At 67.6% G+C, this 20,130-nt stretch overlaps 2 protein-coding genes across 2 annotated transcripts; one reads left to right on the top strand and one right to left on the bottom strand.

The window, feature by feature from the left end:
- Positions 1–550: 550 nt before the first annotated feature.
- Positions 551–2,288, top strand: TFR2 (transferrin receptor 2; the record flags this gene model as incomplete). Its single annotated transcript, XM_084280668.1, has 2 exons — positions 551–738; positions 1,773–2,288. Exons 1-2 carry the CDS (start codon positions 676–678, stop codon positions 2,286–2,288), a joined length of 579 nt encoding a protein of 192 aa, XP_084136794.1. The 5' UTR covers positions 551–675.
- A 1,501-nt stretch (positions 2,289–3,789) lies between these two features.
- Positions 3,790–19,963, bottom strand: LOC311204212 (ephrin type-B receptor 3-like; the record flags this gene model as incomplete). The annotated part of the gene is made up of 5 exons (XM_084280670.1): positions 3,790–5,200; positions 6,676–6,869; positions 10,081–10,230; positions 16,118–16,336; positions 19,913–19,963. 5 exons carry the CDS (start codon positions 19,961–19,963, stop codon positions 5,089–5,091), a joined length of 726 nt encoding a protein of 241 aa, XP_084136796.1. The 3' UTR covers positions 3,790–5,088.
- Positions 19,964–20,130: the final 167 nt, after the last annotated feature.

Below are 20,130 nucleotides of genomic sequence, written 5' to 3' on the forward strand. Positions count from 1 at the left end.
CATCCCCAGTGCCCCCAGCCCCCATCCCCAGTGCCCCCAGCGCCCCCAGTGCCCATCCCCAGTGCCCATCCCCAGTGCCCCCAGCCCCCATCCCCATCCCCAGTGCTCCCAGTGCCCCCATCCCCAGTGCCCCCAGTATTCCCACTCCCCATCCCCATCCCCAGTGCTCCCAGTGTCCCATCCCCAGTCCCCATCCCCAGTGCCCATCCCCAGTGCCCCCATCCCCAGTGCCCCCAGTATTCCCACTCCCCATCCCCAGTGCCCCCACCCCTCATCCCCATCCCCAGTGCACCCAGTGCCCCCAGTGCCCCCAGTCCCCATCCCCAGTGCTCCCAGTGCCCCCAGTCCCCATCCCCAGTGCCCCCAGTATTCCCAGTCCCCATTCCCAGTGCCCCCAGTCCCCATCCCCAGTGCACCCAGTGCCCCCAGTGCCCCCAGTCCCCATCCCCAGTGCCCCCAGCCCCCATCCCCAGCGCCCCCAGTCCCCAGGCCCAGTGCTCCCAGTCCCCATCCCCAGTGCCCCCAGTCCCCATCCCCAGTGCCCATCCCCAGTGCCCCCAGTATTCCCAGTGCCCCCAGTGCCCCCGTGCCCCGCAGGCGCGCGCGCTGTCCCTGCAGTGTCTGTCGTCGGCGCGGGGGGACGTGCTGCGCGCGGCCGAGCGGCTGCACCGGGACATGGCGGGAGCGCGGCGCGAGGACGAGCGGCTCAACCGCGGCTTCAGCGCGCGGCTCATGCGCGTGAGACGAACCCCCACCACCCCCCGTCACCCCCCTGTCACCCCCCTGTCACCTCCCTGTCACCTCCCTGTGTCCCCTCCATGTCCCCTGTCACCCCCGTGTCCCCAACCCCATCCCTGACCCCGTCCCCGTCCCCATGTCCCTGTCCCCATGTCCCTGTCCCCATGTCCCTGTCCCCATGTCCCCATGTCCCTGTCCCCATGTCCCTGTCCCCATCCCCACATCCCCCACTCTGTCCCCATGTCCCTGTCCCTGTCCCCATCCCCATCCCCATGTCCCCATCCCCATGTCCCCCCCCCTATCCCCATGTCCCTGTCCCCATCCCCATGTCCCTGTCCCCATCCCCATGTCCCCTTGTCCCTGTCCCCCACCCTGTCCCCATGTCCCCATGTCCCCATCCCCATGTCCTCCACCCTGTCCCCATGTCCCTGTCCCCATGTCCCCATCCCCATGTCCCTGTCCCCATGTCCCCATCCCTGTCCCCATGTCCCCATCCCCATGTCCCCATCCCCATGTCCCTGTCCCCATCCCCATGTCCCCATGTCCCCATCCCCATGTCCCCATCCCCCTGTCCCCATCCCCATTCCCCATCCCCATCCCCCTGTCCCCATCCCCATGTCCCCATCCCCATTCCCCATCCCCATCCCCCTGTCCCCATCCCCATGTCCCCATCCCCATGTCCCCATCCCCATACCCCATCCCCATCCCCATGTCCCCATCCCCATGTCCCCATCCCCATTCCCCATCCCCATCCCCATGTCCCCATCCCCATGTCCCCATCCCCCTGTCCCCATCCCCATTCCCCATCCCCATCCCCCTGTCCCCATCCCCATGTCCCCATCCCCATGTCCCCATCCCCATTCCCCATCCCCATCCCCATGTCCCCATGTCCCCATCCCCATGTCCCCATCCCCCTGTCCCCATCCCCATTCCCCATCCCCATCCCCCTGTCCCCATCCCCATGTCCCCATGTCCCCATCCCCATGTCCCCACCCCCCTGACCACCTGTCCCCCCCTCCCCTCCCCTCCCCCAGGCCGAGGCGTCCCTGCTGTCCCCCTTCGTGTCCCCGCTCGTCACCCCGTTCCGCCACGTGCTGCTGGGCCGGGGGGGCCACACGCTGCCGGCGCTGGTGGCGCGACTGGCGCGGGGGCCGCGCGCGGCCGCGGACGGGGCGCTGCCCCTGCGCCTGGCGCTGCTGGCATGGACGCTGCAGGGCACGGCCGCTGCGCTGGCCGGCGGCGCGTGGCGACGCGGGGACATCGGCGACCGCGGCGACTTCGGGGACATCGGGGACCTGGGGGACTTCGGGGACATTGGGGACCTGGGGGACCTTGGGGACATTGGCGACCTTGGGGACTTCAGGGACTGGGGGGACCCAGGGGACATTGGGGACCTCGGGGACTGGGGGGACCAAGGGGACATTGGGGACTTCAGGGACCAGGGGGACTTCAGCAACATCGGGGACTTCAGGGACCAGGGGGACTTTGGGGACCTTGGGGACTTCAGGGCCCGAGGGGACCTTGGGGACATCAGGGACCGGGGGGACTGAGGGGACCTTGGGGACATTGGGGACATCAGGGGACATTGGCGACCTTGGGGACATCAGGGACCCAGGGGACATTGGGGACCTCGGGGACTTCAGGGATCGGGGGGACCCAGGGGACCTTGGGGACCTGGGGGACTTCGGTGACCAGGGGAACCCAGGGGACATTGGGGACCTTGGGGACTTAAGGGCCCGAGGGGACCTTGGGGACATCAGGGACCAGAGGGACTGAGGGGACCTGGGGGACTTTGGGGACATCGGGGACCTGGGGGACCTTGGAGACATTGGGGACCTTGGGGACATCAGGGGACTTTGGTGACCTTGGGGACATCAGGGACCAAGGCGACATTGGGGACCGGGGGGACCCAGGGGACATCGGGGACCAGGGGGACTTCGGGGACCTTGGAGACATTGGCGACCTTGGGGACTTCGGTGACCAGGGGAACCCAGGGGACATTGGGGACCTTGGGGACTTCAGGGCCCGAGGGGACCTTGGGGACATCAGGGACCGGGGGGACTGAGGGGACCTGGGGGACTTCGGGGACATCGGGGACCAGGGGGACCTTGGGGACCTTGGAGACATTGGCGACCTTGGGGACTTCGGCGACCAGGGGAACCCAGGGGACATTGGGAACCTTGGGGACATCGGTGACCGGGGGGACTTTGGCAACATCGGGGACCTCGGGGACTTCAGGGACCAGGGGGACTTTGGGGACCTTGGGGACTTCAGGGCCCGAGGGGACCTTGGGGACATCAGGGACCGGGGGGACTGAGGGGACCTTGGGGACATCGGGGACCAAGGGGACATTGGGGACATCAGGGGACATTGGCGACCTTGGGGACATCAGGGACCAAGGGGACATTGGGGACCTTGGGGACTTCAGGGACCCAGGGGACCTTGGGGACATCGGGGACCAAGGGGACATTGGGGACCGGGGGGACTTCAGGGAGATCAGGGACCGGGGGGACTTTGGGGACCTTGGGGACTGCAGGGACTGGGGGGACCAAGGGGACATTGGGGACCTTGGGGACATCAGGGACCAGGGGGACTTTGGAGACCTTGGGGACCGGGGGGACTGAGGGGACCAGGGGACATTGGGGACCAGGGGGACTTCAGGGACTGGGGGGACTGAGGGGACATTGGGACCCAGGGGACATTGGGGGCATCGAGGACCAGGGGGACTTCGGGGACCTTGGTGACCTTGGGGACATCAGGGACTGGGGGGACCCAGGGGACATTGGGGACCGTGGGGACATCGGGGACCAAGGGGACATTGGGGACCAAGGGGACCTTGAGTACATCGGGGACACTGGGGACCTTGGGGACTTCAGGGATCAGGGGGGCCCAGGGGACATTGGGGACCAGGGGGACCTCAGGGACATCAGGGACCGGGGGGACCCAGGGGACATCGGGGACACTGGGGACCTTGGGGACTTGAGGGACTGGGGGGACCGTGGGGACATCGGGGACCCGGGGTGACCCTGGTGCGGGTGGGGTTTTGGCGGGAGCGGCGGCTCTTTATTGGCTGCAGAGGCACAATAAACCCCCGGCCCCGCCCAGCGGCGCCGCCACCGCACACCCAGCGTGATGACGTCACACCCAGCGCCGTGACCTCACACCCAGGGTGATGACGTCACACCCAGCGCCATGACCTCACACCCCAGCGTGATGACGTCACACCCAGCGCCGTGACCTCACACCCAGGGTGATGACATCACACCCCAGCGCTGTGACATCACACCCCAGTATGATGACATCACACCCCAGGGTGATGACATCACATCCCAGCACCATGACGTCACACCCAGCGCTGTGACATTGCACCCCAGGGCGATGACATCACATCCCAGCACCATGACGTCACACCCCAGGGTGATGACGTCACACCCCAGCGCCGTGACATCACACCCCAGTATGATGACCTCACACCCCAGGGTGATGACATCACACCCCATGGTGATGATGTCACACCCCAGTGGCGCCATGACATCAGCCCCCAGGGCGATGACATCACACCCCAGGGTGATGACATCACACCCAGTGCCATGACGTCACACCCCAGGGCGATGACGTCACATCCCAGCAGCACCATGACCTCACACCCCAGGGCAATGACCTCACATCCCATCAGCGCCATGACGTCACACCCCAGGGCAATGACGTCACACTCCAGCGGCACCATGACGTCACACCCCAGGGCGATGATGTCACACCCCAGTGGCGCCATGACCTCACACCCCAGGGCGATGACGTCACATCCCAGCAGCACCATGACGTCACACCCCAGGGCGATGATGTCACACCCCAGCAGCGCCATGACGTCACACCCCAGGGCAATGACGTCACAACCAGGGCGATGACATCACAGCCCAGGGTGATGACGTCACACCCCAGCGGCGCCATGACATCACATCCCAGGGTGATGACGTCACACCCCAGGGCGATGACCTCACATCCCAGCGGCGCTGTGACGTCACAACCAGGGCGATGACGTCACTGCCTCAGGGGCTGTGACGTCACAGGGCAACAGGCCGGGGCCCCTGGGCGGCCATCTTGTGGCGGCCATGTTGTGTCAGCCATCTTATGTCGGCCATCTTGGCATGGTGGCCATCTTGTGTCCGCCATCTTGTCCCCGCCATCTTGTCCCCGCCATGTTGGCGCGGCGGGCGCGGCCGAGGCGGCCATCTTGTCTCCTGATCCATCTCATATCCCAGGCAGGGCCCTTGGAGCCCCTTCCCCATCCCCCCAGCGTGTCCGCGGCGCCCCAGCAGCCATCTTGTCGCCGGGGCGGGGCGGGGCCGCGGCTCAGAACGGGGGGGGCCCTTTGGGGGGGCTCTGGGCGCTGTCCAGGCCGCGCGGCGGCTGCGGCTGCTGCTGCTGCTGCCCGGCCACCGCGACCCCCACGCACAGCAGGTCCCTGGGTGGGGGGACACAGACACGGGGGGGGTCAGGGCTGCACCCCAGAACCCCCAGAGACCCCCCAGGACACATAAACACCCATAACCCCCCCACAAGGACCCATAACTCCCCCATAACCCCCCCAATACCCCCCCCCGGGCCCCATAACTCCCCCATAACCCCCCCATAACCCCCCCCAGGCCCAATAACCCCCCCTCAAGGCCCCATAAGCCCCCCATAACCCCCCCTCAAGGACCCATAACTCCCCCATAACCCCCCTACCCAGGCCCCGTAACTCCCCCTCAAGGACCCATAACCCCCCCATAACACCCCCCAGGCCCCATAAACCCCCCATAAGCCCCCCTCAATGACCCATAACCACCCCAATACCCCCCCCAATACCCCTCCAGGCTACGTAACTCCCCCATAACACCCCATCAAGGCCCCATACCCCCCCATAACCCCTCCCCAGGCCCCATAACCCCCCCTCAATGCCCCCAAACCCCCCCTCAGGGCCCCATAACCCCCCCATAACCCCCCATAACCCCCCCCCAGGCCCCATAACCACCCCAATAACCCCCCCAGGCCCCATAACTCCCCTATAAGCCCCCACCCAGGCCCCATAACACCCCCAATACACCCCCTCAAGGACCCATAACCACCCCATAACCCCCCCTCAAGGACCCATAACCACCCCAACAACCCCCAATACCCCCTGAGGCCCCATAACTCCCCCATAACCCCCCCCAGGCCCCATAACTCCCCCCCCCAGACCCCATAACTCCCCCATAACCCCCCCTCAAGTTCCCATAACCCCCCCTCAAGGCCCCATAACTCCCCCAAACCCCCTCCAGGCCCCATAATCCCCCCTCAAGGCCCCACAACCCCCCATACCCCCCCCCCCCTCAGGCCACATAACTCCCCCATAACCCCCCCCCAGGCCCCATAACTCCCCTATAACCCCCCACCCAGGCCCCATAACTCCCCCTCAAGGACCCATAACCCCCCCATAACCCTCCCCCCAGGCCCAGTAGCCCCCCCCAACCCCCCCCTCAAGGCCCCATAACTCCCCCATAACCCCCCCCCAAAGACCCCATAACCCCCATAACCCCCCCCCCAGGCCCCATAACCCCCCATCAAGGCCCCATAACCCCCCCAAACCCCCGCCCAATATCCCTCCAGGCCCCATAACTCCCTTATAACCCCCCCAAAACTCCCCCTAGGCCCCATAACCCCCCCTCTAGGACCCATAACTCCCCCATAACCCCCCCCTCAAGGCCCCGTAACCCCCCCAATACCCCTCCAGGCCCCATAACTCCCCTATAACCCCCCACCCAGGCCCCATAACTCCCCCCATAACCCCCCCCCAGGCCCCATAACTCCCCCATAACCCCCCCATAACCCCCTCCAGGCCCCATAACTCCCCCATAACCCCCCCCAAAGACCCCCAACACCCCCCCCCCCCCCCCCCCATACCCCCAACCCTCCCCTCACCGCTGCGGGTGTGTCGCGGGCACGCGGAGGCTGGCGGGGTGTCGGATGAGGCGGTCGAGGGCGCTGACGATGTCGGGGAAGCGGGGCCGCGCGCCGCGCTCGCGCTGCCAGCAGTCCAGCATCAGGCGGTGCAGGGCCGCGGGGCAGCGCGCCGGCGGCGGCAGCCGGTAGTCCTGCTCGATGGCGTTGATCACCTTGGGGAGGGGGGGGAGATATGGGGTGGGGGGGGGGGGCATATATGTGGGATAAAGGATGGACCCCACCCACCCCATTATAGACATAGAGATGTAGTAGGGGGTATTGGGAGGGAGGGGGGGTGGTTGGGGGGGGTTATGGGGTTTGGGGAGGGGGTTATGGGGGGCTATGGGGCCTGGGGGGGTGGTATTGGGAGGGTTTGGGGGGGGGTTGAGGGGCTGGGGGGGTTATTGGGGAGGTTATGGGGGGGTTATGGGGCCTTGAGGGGAGTTATGGGTCCTTGAGGGGGAGTTATGGGGCCTGGGGGGGGTGGGTTATGGGGGGTTATGGGGCCTAGGGGGGTATTGGGGGGGTTATGGGGCCTGGGGAGGGGTTATTGGGGGGTTATGGGGCCTTGAGGGGTGGTTATGGGGCCTGGGGGGGAGTTATGGGGGCTGGGGGGGGTTATGGGGGGCTATGGGGCCTGGGTGGGGTATTGAGGGGGTTATGGGGCCTGGGGGGGAGTTATGGGGGCTGGGGGGGGTTATGGGGGACTATGGGGCCTGGGTGGGGTATTGAGGGGGCTATGGGGCCTGGGGAGGGGTTATGGGGGAGTTATGGGGCCTGGGGAGGGGTTATGGGGGAGTTATGGGGCCTGGGAGGGTTATCGGGGGGGTTATGGGGCCTGGGGGGGGGTTATGTGGGAGTTATGGGGCCTGGGGGGGAGTTATGGGGGCTGGGGGGGGTTATGGGGGGCTATGGGGCCTGGGTGGGGTATTGAGGGGGCTATGGGGCCTGGGGAGGGGTTATGGGGGAGTTATGGGGCCTGGGGGGGTATTACGGGGGGGGTTTGGGGGGGTTATGGGGCCTGGGAGGGGTTATGGGGGGGTTATGGGGCCTGGGGAGGGGTTATGGGGGGGCTATGGGGCCTGGGAGGGTTATGGGGGGGTTATAGGGGAGTTATGGGGCCTTGACAGAGGGTTATGGGGGGCTATGGGGCCTAGGGGGGTATTGGGGGGGTTATGGGGCCTGGGGAGGGGTTATGGAGGGGTTATGAGGCCTGGGGAGGGGTTATGGGTCTTGGGGGGGTCATTGGGGGGGTTATGGGTTCTTGAGGGGGGGTTATGGGGGAGTTATGGGGCCTGGGGGGGTATTGGGGGGGGGTTATCAGGGTATTGGGGGGTTATGGGGGAGATGGGGCCTGGGGGGGTATTGGGGGGGGGGTTATCAGGGTATTGGGGGGTTATGGGGGAGTTATGGGGCCTGGGGAGGGGTTATGGGGCCTGGGGAGGGGTTATGGGGCCTCGAGGGGGGGGTTATGGGGCCTGGGGAGGGGTTATGGGGCCTCGAGGGGGGGTTATGGGGCCTGGGGGGGTGGTTATGGGGCGGTTATGTGGCCTTGAGGGGGGTTATGGGTCTTTGAGGGGGGGTTATGGGGGAGTTATGGGGCCTTGAGCGGGGGGTTATAGGGCCTGGGGGGGGGTTATTGGGGGTGTTATGGGGGAGTGATGGGTCCTGGGGGGGTGTTATGGGGCCTGGGGGGTTATTGGGGGGGGTTATGGGGGAGTTATGGGGCCTGGGGGGGTATTACGGGGGGGAGTTGGGGGGGGTTATGGGGTTTGGGGAGGGGGTTATGGGGGGCTATGGGGCCTGGGGGGGGGTATTGGGGGGGCTATGGGGCCTGGGGAGGGGTTATTGGGGGGTTATGGGGCCTTGAGGGGTGGTTATGGGGCCTGGGGGGGAGTTATGGGGGCTGGGGGGGGTTATGGGGGGCTATGGGGCCTGGGTGGGGTATTGAGGGGGCTATGGGGCCTGGGGAGGGGTTATGGGGGAGTTATGGGGCCTGGGGGGGGTTATGTGGGAGTTATGGGTCCTGGGGGTGGCATTGGGGGGGGTTATGGGTTCTTGAGGGGGGGTTATTGGGGGGGTTATGGGGCCTTGAGGGGGGGTTATGGGGCCTGGTGGGGGTTATAGGGGAGTTATGGGGCCTGGGAGGGTTATAGGGGAGTTATGGGGACTGGGGTGGGGTATTGGGGGGGTTATGGGGGAGTTATGGGGCCTGGGGAGGTTTATTGGGGGGGTTATGGGGGAGTTATGGGGACTGGGGGCGGTTATTGGGGGGGTTATGGGGAAGTTATGGGGACTGGGGTGGGGTATTGGGGGGGTTATGGGGGAGTTATGGGGCCTGGGGGGGGTTATTGGGGGGGTTATGGGGGAGTTAAGGAGCCTGGGGGGGGTATTGGGGGCGTTATAGGGGACTTACGGGTCCTTGAGGGGGGGTTATGGGGCCTGGGGGGGGGTTATGGGGGGTTCTGGGGCCTGGGGGGGTTCTGGGGTGGTTCTGGGGCCTTGAGGGGGGGTTATGGGGCCTGGGGGGGTTATTGGGCAGTTTGGGGGTGGGGATGGGGTCTGGGTGGGGTTTCTGGGTCCAGGGTCTTTCTGGGGGTGTGGTTGGGTCGGGGGTGTCTGTGGGGGGGTTTCTGGGTCCGGGGGGTGTTTCTGGGGGCGGGGGTGGGTGGGGGGTGTCTGTGGGGGGGTTTCTGGGTCCGGGGGGTGTTTCTGGGGGTGGGGGTGGGCTCTGGGGGGGGTTCTGTGTGCGGGAGGGTTCTGGGGGTGGGGGTGGTTCCAGGGGGTGTTTCTGGGGGGGTTTCTGGGTTTGGAGGGGGTCTCTGGGGGTGTGGGTGGGTGGGGGGTGTCTGTGGGGGGGTTTCTGTGTCCGGGGGTGTTTCTGGGGGGTGGGGGTGGGTCAGGGGTGTCTGTGGGGGGGTTTCTGGGTCCAGGGGGTGTTTCTGTGTCTCAGGGTGGGTCTGGGGGTGTCTGTGGGGGGGTTTCTGGGTCCGGGGGGTGTTTCTGGGGGCAGGGTTGGGATCGGGGGTGTTTCTGTGTCTGGGGGTGGGTCGGGGGTGTTTCTGGGGGGGGTTTCTGTGTGCGAGGGGGTTTCTGGGGGTCGGAGTGGGTGGGGGGTGTTTCTGGGGGGGTTTCTGTGTTCGGAGGGGGTTTCTGTGTCTGGGGGTGGGTGGGGGGTGTCTGTGGGGGGGTTTCTGGGTCTGGGGGGTGTTTCTGGGGGTGAGGGTGGGGTCTGGGTGGGGTTTCTGGGTCCGGGGGGTGTCTCTGGGGGTGTGGGTGGGTTGGGGGTGTTTCTGGGGGGGTTTCTGGGTTCGGGGGGGGTCTCTGGGGGTCGGGGTGGGTGGGGGGTGTTTGGGGGGGTCTGTATTGGGGGGGGGGTCTCACATCTTGGTTGGACATGTCCCAGTAGGGCCGCTGGCCGAAGGACATCACCTCCCACATGACGATGCCGAAGCTCCAGGCGTCGCTGGCCGAGCTGAACTTGCGGAAGGCGATGGCCTCGGGCGCCGTCCAGCGGATCGGGATCTTCCCCCCCTGCCAGGGGACGGGTGGGGGGGTCAGGGGGGGCACAGGAACCCCCACACAGCCTGACAGGGGGTCGGGGGGGCATAGGAACCCCCCCACAGCCTGACAGGGGGTCAGGGGGGGCATAGGAACCCCCCCCACAGCCTGACAGGGGGTCAGGGGGGCATAGGAACCCCCCCACAGCCTGACAGGGGGTCAGGGGGGGCATAGGAACCCCCCCCTGGCTCGTGGAGGGGGCATAGGAACCCCCCCTGGCTTGTGGGTGGGGGGGGCACAGGAACCCCCCCTGGCTTGTGGAGGGGGCATAGGACAGCCTGACAGGGGGTCGGGGGGGCATAGGAACCCCCCCTGGCTTGTGGAGGGGGCACAGGAACCCCCCCACACCCTGACAGGGGGTCAGGGGGGGCACAGGAACCCCCCCCCCCCCCACCCTGACAGGGGGTCAGGGGGGGCATAGGAACCCCCCCTGGCTTGTGGAGGGGGGCATAGGAACCCCCCCTGCCAGGGGATGGGTGGGAGGGTCAGGGGAGGCACAGGAAACCCCCACAGCCTGACAGGAGGACGGGGGGGCATAGGAACCCCCCCACAGCCTGACAGGGGGACAGGGGGGGCATAGGAACCCCCCCCACAGCCTGACAGGGGGTCAGGGGGGCACAGGAACCCCCCCACAGCCTGACAGGGGTCAGGGGGGGCACAGGAACCCCCCCACAGCCTGACAGGGGGACAGGGGGGGCATAGGAACCCCCCCCACAGCCTGACAGGGGGACAGGGGGGGCATAGGAACCCCCCCACAGCCTGACAGGGGGTCAGGGGGGGCATAGGAACCCCCCCACAGCCTGACAGGGGGTCAGGGGGGGCATAGGAACCCCCCCCTGGCTCGTGGAGGGGGCATAGGAACCCCCCCTGGCTTGTGGGTGGGGGGGGCACAGGAACCCCCCCTGGCTTGTGGAGGGGGCATAGGACAGCCTGACAGGGGGTCGGGGGGGCATAGGAACCCCCCCTGGCTTGTGGAGGGGGCACAGGAACCCCCCCACACCCTGACAGGGGGTCAGGGGGGGCACAGGAACCCCCCCCCCCCCCACCCTGACAGGGGGTCAGGGGGGGCATAGGAACCCCCCCTGGCTTGTGGAGGGGGGCATAGGAACCCCCCCTGCCAGGGGATGGGTGGGAGGGTCAGGGGAGGCACAGGAAACCCCCACAGCCTGACAGGAGGACGGGGGGGCATAGGAACCCCCCCACAGCCTGACAGGGGGACAGGGGGGGCATAGGAACCCCCCCCACAGCCTGACAGGGGGTCAGGGGGGCACAGGAACCCCCCCACAGCCTGACAGGGGTCAGGGGGGGCACAGGAACCCCCCCACAGCCTGACAGGGGGACAGGGGGGGCATAGGAACCCCCCCCACAGCCTGACAGGGGGACAGGGGGGGCATAGGAACCCCCCCACAGCCTGACAGGGGGTCAGGGGGGGCATAGGAACCCCCCCACAGCCTGACAGGGGGTCAGGGGGGCATAGGAACCCCCCCAGCCTGACAGGGGGTCAGGGGGGGCACAGGAACCCCCCCACAGCCTGACAGGGGGACAGGGGGGGCATAGGAACCCCCACACAGCCTGACAGGGGGTCGGGGGGGGCATAGGAACCCCCCCACAGCCTGACAAGGGGTCGGGGGGGCATAGGAACCCCCCCCCACAACCTGACAGGGGGTCAGGGGGGGCATAGGAACCCCCACACAGCCTGACAGGGGGTCGGGGGGGCATAGGAACCCCCCCAGCCAGGGGACAGGGGGGGCACAGGAACCCCCCCTGGCTTGTGGAGGGGGGCATAGGAACCCCCCCTGGGCAGGGGAGGGGTGGGGGGGTCAGGGGGGGCACAGGAACCCCCACACACCCTGACAGGGGGTCAGGGGGGGCATAGGAACCCCCCCACAGCCTGACAGGGGGACAGGGGGGGCATAGGAACCCCCCCACACTCCCTGAGAGGGGGTCAGGGGGGGCACAGGAACCCCCCCACAGCCTGACAGGGGGTCAGGGGGGGCATAGGAACCCCCACACAGCCTGACAGGGGGTCAGGGGGGGCATAGGAACCCCCCCACAGCCTGACAGGGGTCAGGGGGGGCACAGGAACCCCCCACACAGCCTGACAGGGGGTCAGGGGGGGCATAGGAACCCCCCCAGCCAGGGGACAGGGGGGGCATAGGAACCCCCACACACCCTGACAGGGGGTCAGGGGGGCACAGGAACCCCCCCTGGCTTGTGGAGGGGGGCATAGGAACCCCCCCTGGGCAGGGGGTGAGGGGCAGGGGGTCAGGGGGGGCACAGGAACCCCCACACAGCCTGACAGGGGGTCAGGGGGGGCACAGGTACCCCCCACCCCACTGCCGGGAGGGTACAGGAACCCCCCCACACCCTGTCAGGGGGTCGGGGGGGGCACAGGAACCCCCCCCTGGCTCGTGGAGGGGGCATAGGAACCCCCCCTGGCTTGTGGAGAGGGGTATAGGAACCCCCCCTGGGCAGGGGGTGAGGGGCAGGGGGTCAGGGGGGGCACAGGAACCCCCCCACAGCCTGACAGGGGGTCAGGGGGGGCATAGGAACCCCCCCAGCCAGGGGGTCAGGGGGGGCACAGGAACCCCCCCTGGATTGTGGGGGGGGGCACAGGAACCCCCCCTGGCTTGTGGAGGGGGGCATAGGAACCCCCCCTGGGCAGGGGAGGGGTGGGGGGGGTCAGGGGGGGCACAGGAACCCCCCCACACCCTGACAGGGGGTCAGGGGGGCATAGGAACCCCCCCAGCCAGGGGACAGGGGGGGCACAGGAACCCCCCCCACAGCCTGACAGGGGGTCAGGGGGGGCACAGGAACCCCCCTGCCTAGTGGGACCCCATGGTGGGACCCCATCCCTGGTGGGACCCCAACCCTGGTGGGATCCCAACCCTGGTGGGACCCCAACCCTGATGAGATCCTAGTGGGATCCCATCCTTGGTGGGAGCCTGACCCTGGAGGGATCCTGGTGGGACCCCATCCTTGATGAGATCCTGGTGGGACCCCATCCCTGGTGGGATCCCCATCCCTGGTGGGACCCCGTCCCTGGTGGGACCCCGTCCCAGGGGGGACCCTAACTCAGGTGTCTGAGGAACCTCAACCCTGCTGGGACCCCATCCCTGGTGGGACCCCAACCCTGGTGAGACCCCATCCTTGATGAGATCCTAGTGGGACCCCCATCCCTGGTGGGATCCCAACCCTGGTGGGACCCTCACCCTTGGGAGATCCTGGTGGGACCCCAACCCTGATGAGATCCTAGTGGGACCCCCATCCTTGGTGGGACCCCAACCCTGGTGAGATCCCATCCTTGATGAGATCCTAATGGGACCCCATCCTTGGTGGGACCCCCATCCCTGCTGGGACCCTCACCCTGGTGAGACCCCAATCCTGCTGGGACCCCATCCTTGGTGGGACCCCCATCCCTGCTGGGACCCTCACCCTGGTAGAAGATCCCGCTCCGGGTGGTACCCCCACTTCAGTGTGACCCCATCCCTGGTGGGACCCCATCCCTGGTGGGACCCCATCCCTGGTGGGACCCCAACCCTTGTGGGACCCCAACCCTGGTAGAAGATCCTGCTCCTGGTGGTACCCCCACTTCAGTGTGACCCCATCCCTGGGGGGACCCCAACCCTGGTGGGACCCCATCCCTGAGGAGATCCTGGTGGGACCCCAACCCTGGGTTGATCCTGGTGGGACCCCAATCCTAGGGAGATGCTGAGCCTGGTGGGACCCCATCCCTGGTGGGACCCCAACTCAGGTGTCTGAGGAACCTCAACCCTGCTGGGTCCCCATCCCTGGTGGGACCCCAACCCTGGTGAGACCCCATCCTTGATGAGATCCTGATGGGACCCCATCCCTGGTTGGACCCCAACCCTGGGTTGATCCTGGTGGGACCCCAATCCTAGGGAGATGCTGAGCCTGGTGGGACCCCATCCCTGATGAGATCCTGGTGGGACCCCATCCCTGGTGGGACCCTCACCCTGGTAGAAGATCCTGCTCCTGGTGGTACCCCCACTTCAGTGTCACCCCATCCCTGGTGGGACCCCAACCCTGGTGGGACCCCAACCCTGGTGAGACCCCGTCCTTGATGAGATCCTGGTGGGACCCCCATCCTTGGTGGGACCCTGACCCTGGGGAGATCTTGGTGGGACCCCAACCCTGGTGGGACCCCAACCCTGGTGAGATCCTGGTGGGACCCCATCCCTGGTGGGACCCCCAACCCTGATGGGACCCCAACCCTGGGGTGATCCTGGTGGGACCCCATCCCTGATGAGATCCTAGTGGGACCCCCATCCTTGGTGGGACCCCAACCCTGGTGAGACCCCATCCTTGATGAGATCCTGGTGGGACCCCAACCCTGGTGAGACCCCGTCCTTGATGAGATCCTGGTGGGACCCAATCCCTGGTGGGTCCCCATCCCTGGTGAGACCCCAACCCTGGTGAGACCCCATCCCTGATGAGATCCTGGTGGACCCCCATCCCTGGTGGGACCCCAACCCTGGTGAGACCCCATCCCTGAGTTGATCCTGGTGGGACCCCAATCCTAGGGAGATGCTGAGCCTGGTGGGACCCCATCCTTGGTGGGACCCTGACCCTGGGGTGACCCTGACCCTGGGGAGATTCTGGTGGGACCCCAACCCTGATGAGATCCTAGTGGGATCCCATCCCTGGTGGGACCCCAACCCTGGTGGGACCCCATCCCTGAGGAGATCCTGGTGGGACCCCAACCCTGGTGGGACCCCAACCCTGGGTTGATCCTGGTGGGACCCCAATCCTAGGGAGATGCTGAGCCTGGTGGGACCCCATCCCTGGTGGGACCCTCACCCTGGTAGAAGATCCTGCTCCTGGTGGTACCCCCACTTCAGTGTGACCCCATCCCTGGTAGGACCCCAACCCTGGTGGGACCCCAACCCTGGTGGGACCCCAACCCTGGTGAGACCCCATCCTTGATGAGACCCTGGTGGGACCCCCATCCCTGGCGGGACCCCCATCCTTGGTGGGACCCCAACCCTGGGGAGATCTTGGTGGGACCCCATCCCTGGTGGGACCCCAACCCTGGTGAGATCCTGGTGGGGCCCCATCCCTGGTGGGACCCCCATCCCTGGTGGGACCCCAACCCTGGGGAGACCCCATCCTTGATGAGATCCTGGTGGGACCCCATCCCTGGTGGGACCCCCATCCCTGGTGGGACCCCAACCCTGGTGAGACCCCCATCCTTGAGGAGATCCTGGTGGGACCCCATCCCTGGTGGGACCCCAACCCTGGGTTGATCCTGGTGGGACCCCAATCCTAGGGAGATGCTGAGCCTGGTGGGACCCCATCCCTGGTGGGACCCTCACCCTGGTAGAAGATCCTGCTCCTGGTGGTACCCCCACTTCAGTGTGACCCCATCCCTGGTAGGACCCCAACCCTGGTGGGACCCCAACCCTGGTGGGACCCCATCCTTGGTGGGACCCCAACCCTGGTGAGACCCCATCCTTGATGAGATCCTGGTGGGACCCCATCCCTGGTGGGACCCCCAACCCTGGTGGGACCCCAACCCTGGTGAGACCCCATCCTTGATGAGATCCTGATGGGACCCCATCCCTGGTGGGACCCCAACCCTGGGTTGATCCTGGTGGGACCCCAATCCTAGGGAGATGCTGAGCCTGGTGGGACCCCATCCCTGGTGGGACCCCAATCCTGGTGAGACCCCATCCTTGATGAGATCCTGGTGGGACCCCATCCTTGGTGGGATCCCATCCCTGGTGGGACCCCAACCCTGGTGAGACCCCATCCTTGAGGAGATCCTGGTGGGACCCCAACCCTGGGGGGGAGGGGTGTGTGTGTGTGTAGAGTGTGCCAGCCCCCTCCCCAGCCTCACCAGGGAGCTGGTGTAGGTGGGGTCAGCCGAGCTCTCGTCCTGCAGCGCCCGGGACAACCCGAAGTCGGAGACTTTACAGACCAGCTGAGCGTCCACCAGGATGTTGCGGGCGGCCAGGTCGCGGTGCACGAAGCCCGTCTCGGCCAGGTAGCGCATCCCGGCCGCGATGCCGCGCAGCATCGACACCAGCTGCAGCGCGCCCAGCGTCCCAGCGCGGCCCTGGGGGGGGGACAGGGATATGGGGTGAGGGGGGGACATGGGGGGACATGGGGACACCAGCTGCAGCGCGCCCAGCGTCCCAGCGCGGCCCTGGGGGGGGGACAGGGATATGGGGTGAGGGGGGGACATGGGGGGACATGGGGGACCCTTCATGTCTGTGTTCTCCACCCTCAAATGTCCATCCCCACCCCCATGTCCCCCCCAGGTCCCCCACCCTCACGTACGTGAGGGTGGGGGACCTGGGGGGGGACATGGGTGGGGGATACAGGGGGGACATGGAGGGGGGACATGGGGGGACATGGGGGGGATACAGGGGGGACATGGAGGGGGGGACATGGGGGGATACAGAGGGGGGACATGGGGGGATAGAGGGGGCGACATGGGGGGGACATGGGGGGGGGACATGGGGGGATATGGGGGGACATGGAGGGGATACAGGGGGGGACATGGAGGGGGACACATGGGGGGATACAGGGGGACATGGAGGGGGGACATGGGGAGACATGGGGACACCAGCTGCAGCGTGCCCAGCGTCCCAGCGCGGCCCTGGGGGGACAGGGGGGGGATATGGGGTGAGGGGGGATATGGGGGGACAGGGGGGGATATGGGGGGACAGGGGGGGATATGGGGTGAGGGGGGGGATATGGGGTGAGGGGGGGACATGGGGGGATATGGGGGGACATGGTGGGGGACATGGGGGGGATACGGGGGGGACATGGTGGGGGACATGGGGGGATACAGGGGGGACATGGGGGGACATGGGGGGATACAGGGGGGCATGGGGGGGGGGACATGGGGGGACATGGGGACACCAGCTGCAGCGCGCCCAGCGTCCCAGCGCGGCCCTGGGGGGGATATGGGGTGAGGGGGGGGATATGGGGTGAGGGAGGGGGATATGGGGGGACAGGGGGGGACAGGGGGGGATATGGGGTGAGGGGGGGACATGGGGGACCCTTCATGTCTGTGTTCTCCACCCTCAAATGTCCATCCCCACCCCCATTTCCCCCCCAGGTTGTGAGGGTGGGGGACATGGGGGGGACATGGGGTGGGATGCATGTGAGGGGGGGACATGGGGTGGATATATGGGGGGACACATGGGGGTCATGGTGGGGGGACATGGGGGGGACATGGGGGGGATACAGGGGGGGACATGGGGGACATGGGGACACCAGCTGCAGCGCGCCCAGCGTCCCAGCCCGGCCCTGGGGGACAGGGGGGATATGGGGTGAGGGGGGGACATGGGGGGACGGGGGGGGATATGGGGTGAGGGGGGGACAGGGGGGGACATGGGGGGACATGGGGGGACATGGGGACACCAGCTGCAGCGCGCCCAGCGTCCCAGCGCGGCCCTGGGGGGGATATGGGGTGAGGGGGGGGATATGGGTGAGGGAGGGGATATGGGGTGAGGGGGGGACATGGGGGGATATGGGGTGAGGGGGGGGGATATGGGGGACATGGGGGGGATACAGGGGGGGCATGGAGGGGGGACATGGGGGGGACATGGGGGGGACATGGTGGGGGGATATGGGGGGGACATGGGAGGGATACAGGGGGGGGACATGGGGGGGCATGGGGGGATACAGAGGGGGGACATGGGGGGGATATGGGGAACATAGGGGGGGACACATGGGGGGATACAGGGGGGACATGGGGGGACATGGGGGGGGATATGGGGGGATGTAGGGGGGGACATGGGGGGGATACAGGGGGGACATGGAGGGGGGGACATGGGGGGATATGGGGGGGGGCACATGGGGGGGGGACATGGGGACACCAGCTGCAGCGCGCCCAGCATCCCAGCGCGGCCCTGGGGGGGGGACGGGGGGGGATATGGGGTGAGGGGGGGATATGGGGGGACAGGGGGGGATATGGGGTGAGGGGGGGGATATGGGGTGAGGGGGGGACATGGGGGGACATGGGGACACCAGCTGCAGCCGCCCAGCATCCCAGCGCGGCCCCTGGGGGGGACGGGGGGGGATATGGGGTGAGGGGGGGATATGGGGGGACAGGGGGGGATATGGGGTGAGGGGGGGGATATGGGGTGAGGGGGGGACATGGGGGACATGGGGACACCAGCTGCAGCGCGCCCAGCATCCCAGCGCGGCCCTGGGGGGGACGGGGGGGGATATGGGGTGAGGGGGGGATATGGGGGACAGGGGGGGATATTGGGTGAGGGGGGGATATGGGGTGGACATGGGGGGACATGGGGGACATGGGGGACCCTTCATGTCTGTGTTCTCCACCCTCAATGTCCATCCCCACCCCCGTGTCCCCCCATGTCCCCCACCCTCACGTACGTGAGGGGGGGACTTTGGGGCCTATAGGGGGGAATGGTGGGGGACATGGGGGGGGATACAGAGGGGATACAGGGGGACATGGGGGTATAGAGGGGGAACATGGGGGGGATACAGGGGGGACATGGAGGGGGGGACATGGGGGGATACAGGGGGGACATGGGGGATACAGGGGGGACATGGGGGGACATGGAGGGGGGCATGGGGACATGGGGACACCAGCTGCAGCCCGGCCCAGCGTCCCAGCACGGCCCTGGGGGGGGACAGGGATATGGGGTGAGGGGGGGATATGGGGGGACAGGGGGGGATATGGGGTGAGGGGGGGACATGGGGGGGACATGGGGGGGACATGGTGGGACATGGGGGACATGGGGGGACATGGGGGACCCTTCATGTCTGTATTCTCCACCTCAAATGTCCATCCCCACCCCCATGTCCCCCCAGGTCCCCCACCCTCACGTACGTGAGGGTGGGGGACCTGGGGGGGACATGGGTGGGGGATACAGGGGGGGACATGGTGGGGGGGACATGGGGGGGATACAGAGGGGGGACATGGGGGGGACACATGGGGGGGATACAGGGGGGGACATGGCAGGGGGGACATGGGGGGACATGGGGACACCAGCTGCAGCGCGCCCAGCGTCCCAGCGCGGCCCTGGGGGGACGGGGGGGGGGATATGGGGTGAGGGAGGGGATATGGGGGGACAGGGGGGATATGGGGTGAGGGGGGGATATGGGGGGACAGGGGGGGATATGGGGTGAGGGGGGGGATATGGGGGGACAGGGGGGGATATGGGGTGAGGGAGGGGATATGGGGTGAGGGAGGGGGATATGGGGGACATGGGGGGACATGGGGGGGATACAGGGGGACATGGCAGGGGGGACATGGGGGGACATGGGGACACCAGCTGCAGCGCGCCCAGCGTCCCAGCGCGGCCCTGGGGGGGGACAGAGGGGGATATGGGGTGAGGGGGGGACATGGGGGGACAGGGGGGGATATGGGGTGAGGGGGGGGGATATGGGGGGACAGGGGGGGATATGGGGTGAGGGGGGGGGATATGGGGTGAGGGGGGGACATGGGGGGACAGGGGGGGATATGGGGTGAGGGGGGGGGATATGGGGGGACAGGGGGGGATATGGGGTGAGGGGGGATATGGGGGTGAGGGGGGACATGGGGGACATGGAGGGGGGACATGGGGGGCACATGGGGGGGATGCAGAGGGGATACGGGGGGGACACATGGGGGGGCCTCCTGGGCCCCCCACCCCCCTTGCCCCCTCACCCGAGGGAGGCGTCGAGCGCCCCGTTCTCCCATGAGCTCGGTGAGGATCATGGCGGGGGCGGCGCGGGTCACCCCCCCCCAGAGAACCCCACCCCCATCCAACCCCCATGTCCCCATCACACCCCCATGTCCCCATCACCCCCCCAGCCCCCCACCCCCCTATACACCCCCCACCCCCCTATACACCCCCCAGCTCCCCATGTCCCCATCACTCCCCA

The sequence above is a fragment of the Gallinula chloropus genome, assembly GCF_964237585.1.
Source record: "Gallinula chloropus genome assembly, contig: HAP1_SCAFFOLD_448, whole genome shotgun sequence".
Taxonomy (NCBI): domain Eukaryota; kingdom Metazoa; phylum Chordata; class Aves; order Gruiformes; family Rallidae; genus Gallinula; species Gallinula chloropus.